Genomic DNA, 13,549 nt, shown 5'->3' on the forward strand with positions numbered 1-13,549 from the left:
TCCATCTAGTTCGCCATCAACCATCCTGGTAGTCACATGAAACAATGATAATGGAGTTGTTGACTAATCAGGGCAATCAATCTCTATCAATGAGTCTACAACAGACCCAGACATGAGGCGAGGAAAACCCCCAGTGGTGGAGAGCTTTGGGAACCATAGGTCCAAAGTTCCTCAAGCACGCTGCACTTACCCCACGTCATGTCTCAAATTACTGTATCCCAAATGTCATTTTGTGAAATAAATCTATCTAATTTGCATTTGAATGAATTAATCCTAACTGCTTCCACCATCTCCCTAGGGAGCCTGTTCTTTAGATGACCGCTTGCTCACTGAAATATTCTTTCCACAGATTAGTTATGAATTTACCCCCCTTCAAGCTGGGGTTGCCAACCCTGGTTGGGTGTGTTCCTAGAGGTTTCATCACCTGACCTCCTGCCTCGAACCGTCCCGCCCCTGCACTCCTGCCATTGGCCCATTCTCCGGCTGGGCGCACTGCCTTCCCACGCCAATTGGAAAGCAAACAGAACGGCGATATATGTCCAAGTCAGGATAGTTGTGTGACTTAGAGGGGACCTTGGATATACATATACAAGCATTCATTTGCATATACCTCCAGCCATGGGTGCTAACAGATTTTAGTGGTAATAATTTAGAATTATTTCCACCAATGAGGCAATGATGATAAGAACAGCCATTTCCAGGCCCAAGAGATTCAAAGAGGACAAACCAATGTGGAAGAAATAAGCGCCAAATAGAATGGGCTTCGTAGGCTGCATAGCGAGTGCTCAAGGGTCGCATATAGTTCACTGGCCACTGTTGGACACCTCCACTCCTGGTACACCATCTGTAGATCACACTACAGTGGTCACTACCATACATATGCATTATCTGAAAAGGCACCATATTCAAAATAATACGTCGGTGACTTCCAATTAGTGCCCGTGCGTTCCTCCACCTTTGGCCGCTTCTACATCCTCCACTCCCTTCACCCCACCATTGGCGGCCGTGCCTTCAGCCATCTAGGCCCTATGTCTGGAATTCCTGCCCAAACATCTCCACCTCTCTCTCCTCCTTTAAGACGATGCTTAAATCCTACCTCTTCGACCAAGCGTTTGGTCACCTGTCCTAATGTCTCCTTCTTTGGCTCGGTGTCAATTTTTGCCTGACTACACTCCTGAGAAGCACCATGGGATGTTTATGCAACATTAACGGCGCTATGTAAAGGCAAGTTGTTGTTTATCTATCAGTGGCACAGGCAACAGTTTCAAAATATTGGCTTGTGATCTGCTAACACACTTTGCTTTATTGATAAGTAAGAGAAAGAGGAAATAAAACCTACAGATTACCAGGCAAATGCAGACTTGTTTAATTGAATTAGGACCCACAGTGTAAAGTAGCCTTTGAAAGGTTCTTTTAATTAAATAAAAACTTGTTTCGAGCAGAAAGCCCTCAAAAGCTGCCAGTGTCATTGGTTAGGGTCAGACGCAATGTCTGATATTGTAATGAACCCACTGAGTTGGATGCTAGCCCTATGACATGAGGGAAGCAGGATCATGGTCTAGTGTCAGTCAGTGGTTCAGTGAGTAGCACCCTCACCTGTGAGTCAGAAGGTTGTGGGTTCAAGTACCCATTCCAGAGACTTTAGTGCAAAAATTTAGGCTGACACTCCAGTGCAGTGCTGAGGGAGCGCTGCACTGTCGAAGGTGCCGTCTTTCAGATGAGATGTTAAACCGAGACCCTGTTTGCCCTTTCAGGTGAACATAAAAGATTCCATGGCACTATTTCGAAGAAGAGCAGGGAGTTATCCCCGGTGTCCTGGCCAATATTTATCCCTCAATCAACATAACAAAAACAGATAATCTGGTCATTATCACATTGCTGTTTGTGGGAGCTTGCTGTGCGCAAATTGGCTGCCGCATTTCCCACGTTACAACATTGACTACATTAAAAAAAAAGCACTTCATTGGCTGTAAAGCGCTTTGGGACATCCGGTGGTCGTGAAAGGCGCTGTAGAAATGCAAGTCTTTCTATTTAGGAGCAAGGATGTCGTACGGTGGTAGAGTCCTGGGTATAAGACAGCGATAACTCGCTCCCCTTGATCGCTTTCTCTTGTTTTATTTGCATATATTTAAAGCAAATTTCTTAAAAGGGGGTAGATTCTCTGTGTTAGACTGTTCTGTTGCTACACACAGGGCTTACTTTGTGAATACCGATTAAATGAATCTGCAATTTTCTGTCAAAATTCCTTGACAAAAGCAACGGGAAAAGGGAAACACATAATCACCAGCAATACAAAGCCAATTTAAAACAGTGTGATACATACGGCAGCTAGCTACACAAGTACAATTGTTGTCTCTACTGCCTTTCTTGGCTTTTAACAGAAGTGGTATTTTTCTCACTGTTCAGTTATCTGAATACTTTCTAAATAGAAATGCTAAGCTTGAATGTTGCTTAGGGAGAGGTGCTCGCCCTTCAGGTTATCAATCGCAGAAGCAAATATCTCCTGCAATTCCTCTATTCTCCCTTGTCCTAAATTCATCTCCCCTCCACTTGTCCCAGACGTTCTACTGTATGTGGAATCCTCTCCCCTGTGGGTTTCCTTTGGACTCTCTCGACCTTTTTACACTGCCTGGTATCGCACCGCTGTGTTCTTGCTTTCTGGTCAATGTGCTCTCAGCTCCGGCTCTGGCCTCTTGTGCATCCCCCGCCCCTCCAGCCAACTAGGACGTACACTCTGGAATTCCCTCCCTTAATCCTTCCGCCTCTCCACTTCCCCTACCTCCGCCTCCACTTTCAAGCACCTCCTCAAAACCCACCTCCTTGACCCAGCAATCATCGCCCATTTTGGACTCCTCCTTTGGCTCGGGGTCTGATTGCACCTCTGTAAGGCGCATTGTTCTATTTTAACGGCGCTATATAAATGCTAGTTGTTGTTGTTATCTCACCCAGACGCAAGAACACATGACCTGGGTTTTCCTCCAGCCTATTGGTATATCAGTGATGGTAAATCTGCCTGCCTATTGCTTGGTGCAATTTGCATTTCGATCCCTATTTGCACTGTTTGGGCCAGAAACACCGCTGCCATTGGAGGTAAGGAGGGGGAGAGATCCTGCTAAACAACTGAGGGAACTCTGGATTTCAAAAGGGAAATTTCTTTTGTCTCTAAAAAAGGTGTAGTGTCTGCTATCATTCACTGTCTCAATCCCCTTTTCAGCAGAGGATCAATGCACTCAGTAAGAAAAATCTATTGGTGGGTCAGCAGGCCCTCATAAAATGGGCAGTAAACTTCCTACCTGGGGGAAGACCCAGGACTGCACTGTGCAATATTCTGCATCTTCTGCTTCTGTCAGCTGTGGCTCAGTTAGTAGCACTCTTGCCTCTGAGACAGAAGGTTGTGGGTTCAAATCCATGCGACGTTACCCACTCCCCTCCCCCGCTCGCGCTTCTTGCAAGGCGCCGTTACCCACTTGAGCACGAAATCTAGTCGGACGCTCCAGTGCAGTGCTGAGGGAGTGCTGCGCTGTCGGAGGTGCCGCCTTATCAGATAAGACGTTAAACCGAGGCCCCGTCTGCCCCTTCAGGTGGATGTAAAAAGATCCCGCAGCACTATTTGAAAGAGGAGCCGAGTTCTGCCAGTGTCCCGGACAATATTGATCCCTCAACCAACATGACTAAAAAACAGATTATCCAATCATTATGCTGTTTGTGGGAGCTTGCTGCAAATTGGCTGCCACGTTTCCTACATTACAACAGTGACTACACTTGAAATAGTACCTCATTGGCTATAAGGTGCTTTGGGACACCTTGGGGTTGTGAAAGGCACTATGTAGATGCAAGTTCTTTCTTTTTTGTTCCATTGTTATCCCGTTTCGCAAAATGCCGTAGCATTTCAGTGGAATGGATGAACAATCTGTAACACTTGCGTTTCATTGGTGAGGCCTTAAAATCTTCAGCAATTTAATGCGGTTAAGTGTGAAGTGATGCATTTTTGAGAGGAACAACGTGGAGAGGCAGTACAATCTAAATGGTACTATTTTGAGACGTGTGCAAGTGCAGAGGGACCACGCGGTGCATATTCACAAATCCTTGAACGTGGCAGGGCAGGGCAAGTTCAGAAGGTCATTAAGAAAGCGTATGGGATACTTGGCTTTGTAAATAGGGGCATTGAATACAACAACAAGGAGGTCATGCTAACCCTTTACAAATCACTGGTTAGCCCTCAGCTGGAGTATTGTGTCCAATTCTGGGCACCACACTTTAGGAAGGATGTCAAGGCCCTGGAGAGGGTACAGAGGAGGTTTACCAGGATGATACCGGGGATGAGGGACTTCAGTTATGTGCAGAGAGATTGGAGAAGCTGGGATTGTTCTCCTTAGAGCAGAGAAGATTAAGGGGAGATCTAATGGAGGTATTGCTAATAGGGGTTTTAATAGAGCAAGTAGGGAGAAACTGTTTCCCCAGGCAATTGGGTCAGTAACTAGAGGTCATAGATTTACAATAATTGGCAAAAGAACTAGAGGGGTAATGAGGAGAAATTATTTCATGCAGAGGGTTGTTATGATCTGGAATGCACTACCTGAAAGGGCGGTGGAAGCAGATTCCATGGGAACGTTCAAAAGGCAGTTGGACATGTATTTGAAGAGAACTCATTTGCAGTGTTACGGGGAGAAAGCTAGGTGTGTGGGACTAAATTGGACGAAGAGCCGGCACAGGCATGACGGGCCGAATGGCCTCCTTCTGTGCTGTAAAATTCTCTGATTCTAGGTCTGGTGATGATGCCTTGCATGTCGAAAGTGTCCCCTCTCAGGCGAAGCTGTTGTATTTGCCGTGATGCTACGATCCTTGCAGTTTGCAGTTTGCAATCGGCAGTTAATGCTTTGAGAATTGTTTTGAGTGAAAGAATCTGCTTTCAGCCTTGAAGAAGCATGTGTGCGGGCAGCCACATTGGCAATTATCAATGTTATTTTTTTTTTGACCAGTGACATTTGTTAAACTCCGAGTTAAAAAAAAATATATATAAAATGTTAATTGTCACCAATAAGCAGTAGGAGCAGTATTTTTGCCATAATGTACATCATTTGAGAATCACTGATGGTGGAAAAGTGCAAGACTTAGAGCTGGTGACGCATTTCCTTTAGTTAACAGTTTAAACTAACAAGGGAACGGACAGGAAATATAATATTGAATTAATGTGGTCTTAAATGGACCCAAGACTAAACCTCACTGTTACTTAAACCAGTTCAACAAAAATAAGTGATTGTATTATGTTGCTGTGAGATATTCAACGTATATTATGTTGTAAAATGTAAATTAAGCGTGATGGGATATGACACCATGTCTGGAAGGGGATGAAACGGTTCGGGAATACAGTACTATTATTACAATTTGCAAAACCTTGGATAAACTCAGCCAGTGGTTGTATAATTGGTTATTCAATCCCGAGCCCTGTTCACAGCTCAAGCCAGGAACAGTGAGCTGAGTTTGCCAAGTGGAGTGAATGTAGCGACTGTGCTCAGCAGAAAAAAAAAACCTCTAAAAACTGGAGCCTGCCTTTTTCCTGTGGGCTCCTTTTCACCATGTCTGAGACTGGCTGTGTGACAGTAGCCCTTTTGTTACAAAGGGGGCTGACTTGTTCTGATCTGCGAAATGCCTACTACCAGCTCCACAAATATGAGATAATGGGGTGTGTGTGGCGGGGTTGGGGGGGAGGGGCTGTGGGGAAGAGCAAGGAGGTCCACATCACTGCTTTTTATTTTGATGGAGCCAGGAAAGATCTCAGGTGGATGTGGAAAGTGAAGGCAATTATATTGTCAAATAGCTCCAACCCCAATGGAAAATGCTTAAATCTGTGTGTTGTTTTCTTGAATGGAGTTTTGAATCTCTTTTGTTAACCTTTACTTACTATCCACACTTTGGCTCTTCAGCTGAAAGCATAGACTTCAGCTAGATATATTTCTTTATCATTCATTCCTTCCCTCAAAGTCCTGCAAGCACTTTGAATTTCTATTTAAATACAGAGCTCGTCTTATGTGGAATGTTACCTCTCAGGATACAAATTAAGACCATGTGGTCAGAGACTGACCTAGTTGATCTTTTAAAACAGCATAAAATGTTTCTTTTATCAATCTGGCTTTGACTGTATATAGACAGATCTTCTAACTAATTAAGTTTCTGAAGTGTGCTTTAATTATTGTATGAAATGTTTTTTGATGTAGTATTTAATAGATTGATTCACTCGCAGACAGATTTTAATTTCTACCCTGATGTCTCTAGATTAAGCTGCCGTGCTGATTTTGGAAGCTCTCGATCCCATGCATAAAAAAACTCACCAAATAATGGCCTTGTATTGGAATTTAATTTTCTGACCTGTTAACTTCTTGGTAACACAATTCTTCGGCGAGCAGGGAATTGCTGAATTTTCTTTCACCGTTTATCTTAGTCCTGCACAGAAGAGAAAGGCTCGTGTCACAAAAAAGGGGTTTCAGAGTTGCTTTCCCCTCGCCCACCATGCGGGGAGTGTGCATTTCCTCTCGCTGTTTCGACATTATAAAATGATCCAGTTCAAAAATGGAAAACATGCACTAACGTCGAACTTTGGGGAGCTGGTACCTAAAGTGGGGAGCTGCACTCTCATAAAGTTTTTATTTTAAAAAATAATGTTAAAATGTCCTGGCTGTCACCGGGGACAATGTAGCCTGTTAATAAATAAAAGTAATTCCTATTACTATGCACACACTGAGTGACCTGAGGAGAAATGCGTTGCCCAGCCATTTGTTGTTTCATTTCAATGTCAGAGCAGTGCCTTAAAAGCCTCAGCCATTGTTCGGTGCCTAATAGCACCTGTTGGGATGATGGCAGGGCTGGACACAGGACAGCTGTTAAAGAGCACTAGTGGCTGGTCCAATAATATCTGGCGGAGTACAGCTGCATCAGGAAGTTTAACCAGCAGTCCCCAGTAAATGGCAGGAGGCTTCACTTTATGCAGTAATAGAATCTCCTGTAAGATTCAGCCTTCGTGATGTCGGCAAGGCCAGAAACCATTTAAGGATTTAACGTTTGGGGGAAAAAAAAGGGCTGGAAAATTGAATGAGAAAGTTGCCCAGAGAATCAAGTCGTTAACCTCTATCAGCAGAAGCCCTGGCATTTGGCAAGTGTTAAAACCTTCTGCTGACAGGCAGTGAAACAGATCTACTCTGTAAATGACAAGTGAGGAATGTTGCTTTATGCTACCTGGGGTTCTTTTTTTGCTTTGTAACTCAGAATGTTTCTGATAAAATGGCTGTGTTTTCACTGGACTTGTCCCCACTTTACTTGTAGCCTTTCAACTGTTCGATCCATGGCAATAAACTAAATAGGATTGGTTCATATCTGCCTTTGGCTTTGTGCTATCTTGTCGTTTAATGGCCCTGAGCGTATCCTGTAAATTTGTTGAAATGTCGTGATGTGTGTTTTTTTCCCTCTCGCTGGCTGACTAGAGATATTAAGTACAACTCCAGCACCCAAGCAATTGTGTCACGTATTGTCCTACTTAACAACAATTGCTTTGTTTGTGCTAAAGGGTAATGATTTTCAAAGAGCAGGTGATTAAATGCATTCTTATCTGTTTGGCGATTACAACGTATAACCAAAGCAGCGCGATGGGAAGCGACGCTTTAGTCTGCAGATGGACTTTGCGTACATTTTTCGTGGCAGATTATAATCCTTTCTAAATTTTCTTTTTTTTTCTCTCTCCCTCTCTCTCTATGTCTTTGCATTTCCTCAGAAACTCCTAGTATCGAGAAGCTTTTATCAAAAGACTGGAAGGACAAGCTTCTTGCCATGGGTTCGGGAAACCTCGGGGAGATTAAAGGTTGGGTAAATTATCAGTTCAGTTTATCCTTGCACGCTCTCCCCACTTCTGCCACGATGCTTGTGGTCGGTTGAAAAATGATTCTTGCTACTATTTGCTCCGGTGTATGTGTATGTGTGTGTGTTTTAAAGAAAGTAAAACTGGCAGGGCGCAGCCTGCTGAAAATATCTTTTAATAGCAAGATTATTTTTGTCAAGCCCTCCTAATTTGTATCTTCTATTTTACACATGATATAAAGGCAGTGTCATGTCGTATGTGGGAACAATTTTAGCCTTGTTCAGCAGTTTTGATGACAAGTTAGATTTTTTTTTATAGAGTCTGAGAGCTGATCTGGTTTCTGCCTGTCATCATTCATTAGAGTACAGTAAGTGGCAATTCCAGTAATGGTCTCTAAAAGAAGGCACAGTTACTGTTTATAAATATGTTCAATAATGCACAGCTTCCAGATTGCATGTCCTGTTTGTTCTGCCGTGTCTGACCTCAACATAATGTCAATGAAACAAAAAAGAAACAAGAATATCCCAGTCTAGACAACAAATCCTTAAATATACCAACACTTTCAATTAAAGCTAAATGCCCATTGATTACCCCTCCCCAGCTCAAAGTGTTTTATATACCGTTTTCAATATCTTATCATATACCATCCGACTGTATTTTGATTCGCATGTAACTGTAAACCCTTTTTAATATGGAGCTGATATTTAAGAATGTTGAGGTACTGCAGTTTATAAACAGCCTAAGTTATGATATTCTCGAGCATTTCTGTGACATGTTTTCCAGTTACATATTAAGAGGACTTTTCGATGGGAACGATTCTTTTCTTTCAAAGCTCAGCCGGGAAACTTTTGTTGTGTCTTTAACTCGGTTGAAACTCTGAAAAGACAGTGTGTGGAAGAGCAATAAATCTCGTGCACCTTTATAACGTTCTTCTGGAGATCATTACCTATCTAACTTATGCAGGGTGAGCATGAAACACTGTAGACTAACTTCCATGTGCTAGTGAAGGAAGACAATCAACATTCCTGCCAGCCTGCTTGCTGCTGCCATGAAAGGAGGGTTTCTTTTCTGCCCTGACACTTCAACAGAGGGTCTTTTCTGTTTTCCAGTCCCTTCAAACACACATCTAAAGGGCCTGGCTCCACAGCGAGCTGTTAAAACAGCCACTGGTTTATTTCCACTGCAGACTGCCGTGACAGTTGCAATTATTGTCTATTGTTGAGAAAGTTGCCCTCCAGGGGCAAATGAATCTCGCTCGCACCTTCTTGTGAGGTCAGGCTGGGCTGATTGCTTTCTGCCCAAGAATCCAGCGTCGTGCCACCAGAGGCTAGAGCCTTGGAAAGAAAAGAGCGGAGATCGTTTGATATGCTGCTGCACGATAGCAAAAACGCGTAAGAATGTAAGCTAAATGTAAACGGATTACAAAAGGCTATTGTCGTCAGGAATTTCTGGCTTGCAAGATGGACATTCCTTTGTATGTTAACAGGGCCCAAACAGGGGTTTCAAAAATCACAGCCAACACGTGAACCAATTGTAGTTTTACTTAGGTTTACGTTTCTTTAAATGGTTCCAAACATGTTCCCCATGGATAATATCACTTTCCCTCTTTTTCCTGAAGGTGTTGACTTTCTTGGCTGGGCTTTGGCTCTCCCAAGATCTGACCCATGTACGAACGAGCCTTGGCTGCTAGTGTTGGCAGGTTATGGCTCGGCCTTCTCCTGATCAGACGTCAGTAGGGATCACTGAAGAGCAATTGGCTGAGGGAACCCCGGGCTGATTTTGGCCGTCTTAACCCAGGGGGCACTGAGGCCAATTGTAGTGCTCATGTTCCTGTGGCCCCAGTTGAGACCAGCTAACTTATTAAAGACAAGGGATCAGTCTGGGATCTTGCTGGTCTTTAAGGCTTAGCTACTCGATGGATAAATGTGCTAAACGTGTTTTTTGTGGTGTCCTTCTAGGGGAGTGGATACATTCAACAATCCTGCCAAGTAGCGCTGATCCCCCAACCACTGCTCCCTTCAAGTGTGGGCCCTCCCTATCTCTGTAACCTTCTCCAGCCCTACAACCCTCCGAGATCTCTGCATTCCTTCAATTCTGGCCTCTTGCGCATCCCTGATTTTCTTCGCCCTGCCCCACCATTGGCGGCCGTGCCTTCAGCTGCCTAGGCCCTTAGCTTAGGAATTCCCTCCCTAAGCCTCTCTGCCTCTCCACCTTTCTCTCCTCCTTGAAGATGTTTCTTAAAACCTACCTCTTTGACCAAGATTATGGTCACCTGTCCTAATGTCTCCCTCTTTGGCTCGATGTCACATTTTGTCACGTTAAAGGCATTATATAAATGCAACTTGCTGTTGAAGGCAACAATTTTGAAACTCTTCAAAAACAGCATTGTTGCCAGATTGCAGTGGACTCTCAGTTTATCAGTGTTTGGGGCCCTGCTGATTAAGCAGTGGTAGTCTTGGATTGGTGTCAGCCTTGGCTCAGCGGTGACACTCTTGCATCTGTGTCTGAAGGTTATGGGTTGAAGCCTCACTCCAGAGATTTGAACACATAATCTAGTGTGGCATTTCAGTGCTGCATTGTTGGAGGTGCCGTCTTTCAGATGCGATGTTGTACCTCGGCCCTGTCTGACCCCTCAGGTGGATATAAAGGATCCCCCAGCACTATTCAAAGAAGAGCAGGGGAGTTCTTTCTTGTGACCCAGCCATCATTTATCCCTCAAATAACACCAAAAACCGACTGGGGGTGAACATCTACGGAGGTTCTTCGGCCGTAACATTGGCAGAAGAAAGCCAGAGTAAGAGCGGATGAGCAGAAGAACCCCCATTATCTAGTCATGTTTCTCATTGGTGTTTGTGGGATCTTGCTGTGCACAAATTGGCTGTCGTGTTTCCCTACATTACAACAGTGACTCCACTTCAAAAGTACCTCATTGGTTGTGAAGCGCTTTGGGACATCCTGAGGACGTGAAAGACGCTATATAAATGCAAATCCTTTCTCTTCAACACATTTGCATGCAGTACGGCTTGTCACTCAGAAACTAGAAACTCCTTATGACAGTGCCCCTTTAAGCTGATCAGAACTGAATAGATAGCTAAACAAATACATGTACTGCAGTGGTGACGAGGGATAAAATGACTGGAGGTGACTGGTGTCACATGGGCTGAATGGAAAAAGAATATTCTTGTGATGTTTTAATTATTCTCCATTAACCTTTTGAGTACTGTAAACCTATTTAGATTTCAAGATATACATCTCCTTTAGCAACACATCTTCAAAAATAGCTTGCTGTGACTTCACCATGCAATATGTTACTCTGTAACATTTTCAAAGTATGTAGGTTATGGACCAAGTTAATTTCTAATACTCTGGAATAAGTAGGACAATTGCAAGTGCCAAAAAGATACAGTCAGAAAGCTTTGCTTCCGAAATAAGATTGACCAAACAGGTTTCAGTGTAGTGAGACGAGACATTTTTATGAACAGTCACTAGTTTAAAAAGAGCTTTAAAATGGTACCATAGTGTCTTAAATGCTGTGGAAAGCTTCTCTGTTTGCAGATTATATCCATCAGAAACACAACCAAGATAGATAGACTTTAGCAATTCTAATGTGTCGAGGTGAGTGGCCTAAGGGTGTTGCGATGACTGATGAAGAGATGTTGAAATGGGCGGTTGAATAGTGTTGGGAAAGTGGTCTAAAGGTATTGAGATAAGTGGTCCAAGGTGTTGGAATGTGTGGTCTAAAGGTGTTGAGATGTGTGGTCTAAAGGTGTTGAGATGAGTGGTCCAAGGTGTTGGAATGTGTGGTCTAAAGGTGTTGGAATGTGTGGTCTAAAGGTGTTGGAATGTGTGGTCTAAAGGTGTTGGAATGTGTGGTCTAAAGATGTTGAGATGAGTGGTCTAAAGATGTTGAGATGTGTGGTCTAAAGATGTTGAGATGTGTGGTCCAAGGTGTTGCAATGTGTGGTCTAAAGATGTTGAGATGTGTGGTCCAAGGTGTTGGAATGTGTGGTCTAAAGATGTTGAGATGTGTGATCCAAGGTGTTGGAATGTGTGGTCTAAAGATGTAGAGATGAGTGGTCCAAGGTGTTGGAATGTGTGGTCTAAAGATGTTGAGACGTGTGGTCCAAGGTGTTGGAATGTGTGGTCTAAAGATGTTGAGATGTGTGGTCCAAGGTGTTGGAATGTGTGGTCTAAAGATGTAGAGATGAGTGGTCTAAAGATGTTGAGATGTGTGGTCTAAAGATGTTGAGATGTGTGGTCTAAAGATGTTGAGATGTGTGGTCTAAAGATGTTGAGATGTGTGGTCTAAAGATGTTGAGATGTGTGGTCTAAAGATGTAGAGATGAGTGGTCTAAAGATGTTGAGATGTGTGGTCTAAAGATGTTGAGATGTGTGGTCTAAAGATGTTGAGATGTGTGGTCTAAAGATGTTGAGATGTGTGGGCCAAGGTGTTGGAATGTGTGGTCTAAAGATGTTGAGATGTGTGGTCCAAGGTGTTGGAATGTGTGGTCTAAAGATGTTGAGATGTGTGATCCAAGGTGTTGGAATGTGTGGTCTAAAGATGTAGAGATGAGTGGTCTAAAGGTGTTGAGATGTGTGGTCTAAAGATGTTGAGATGTGTGGTCTAAAGATGTTGAGATGTGTGGGCCAAGGTGTTGGAATGTGTGGTCTAAAGATGTTGAGATGTGTGGGCCAAGGTGTTGGAATGTGTGGTCTAAAGATGTTGAGATGTGTGATCCAAGGTGTTGGAATGTGTGGTCTAAAGATGTAGAGATGAGTGGTCTAAAGGTGTTGAGATGTGTGGTCTAAAGATGTTGAGATGTGTGGTCTAAAGGCGTTGAGATGTGTGGTCTAAAGATGTAGAGATGAGTGGTCTAAAGATGTTGAGATGTGCGGTCCAAGATGTTGAGATGTGTGGTCTAAAGATGTTGAGATGTGTGGTCTAAAGATGTTGAGATGTGTGGTCTAAAGATGTTGAGATGAGTGGTCTAAAAATGTTGAGATGTGTGGTCTAAAGATGTTGAGATGCGTGGTCCAAGATGTTGGAATGTGTGGTCTAAAGATGTTGAGATGTGTGGTCCAAGATGTTGGAATGTGTGGTCTAAAGATGTTGAGATGAGTGGTCCAAGATGTTGGAATGTGTGGTCTAAAGATGTTGAGATGTGTGGTCCAAGATGTTGGAATGTGTGGTCTAAAGATGTTGAGATGTGTGGTCCAAGATGTTGGAATGTGTGGTCTAAAGATGTTGAGATGTGTGGTCCAAGATGTTGGAATGTGTGGTCTAAAGATGTTGAGATGTGTGGTCCAAGGTGTTGGAATGTGTGGTCTAAAGATGTTGAGATGAGTGGTCCAAGGTGTTGGAATGTGTGGTCTAAAGGTGTTGAGATGTGTGGTCTAAAGATGTTGAGATGTGTGGTCCAAGGTGTTGGAATGTGTGGTCTAAAGGTGTTGAGATGTGTGGTCTAAAGATGTTGAGGTGAGTGGTCTAAAGGTGTTGAGATGAGTGGTCTAAAGATGTTGAGATGAGTGGTCCAAGGTGTTGGAATGTGTGGTCTAAAGGTGTTGAGATGAGTGGTCCAAGGTGTTGGAATGTGTGGTCTAAAGGTGTTGAGATGTGTGGTCTAAAGATGTAGAGATGTGTGGTCTAAAGATGTTGAGGTGAGTGGTCTAAAGATGTTGAGATGTGTGGTCTAAAGATGTTGA

General features: G+C 43.5%; 1 protein-coding gene across 7 annotated transcripts in view; it reads left to right on the forward strand.

Annotated features, from left to right (window-relative positions):
* Positions 1 to 13,549, forward strand: part of sox5 (SRY-box transcription factor 5) — a 334,975-nt gene that overhangs the window by 168,623 nt on the left and 152,803 nt on the right. For 5 of the 7 annotated variants that reach the window (XM_086009986.1, XM_086009988.1, XM_086009989.1 and 2 more), the window contains exon 4: positions 7,763 to 7,849. In XM_086009986.1, coding sequence (XP_085866112.1) covers positions 7,763 to 7,849 — 87 coding nt within the window. Of the gene's footprint in view, positions 1 to 7,762; positions 7,855 to 8,164; positions 8,214 to 13,549 lie in introns of those variants that run through there. The other 2 variants (XM_086009990.1, XM_086009991.1) reach the window with 2 other exon arrangements.

This window comes from Somniosus microcephalus, chromosome 17, assembly GCF_052327205.1.
Source record: "Somniosus microcephalus isolate GS21.2 chromosome 17, FLI_Smic_1.0, whole genome shotgun sequence".
Taxonomy (NCBI): Eukaryota; Metazoa; Chordata; class Chondrichthyes; order Squaliformes; family Somniosidae; genus Somniosus; species Somniosus microcephalus.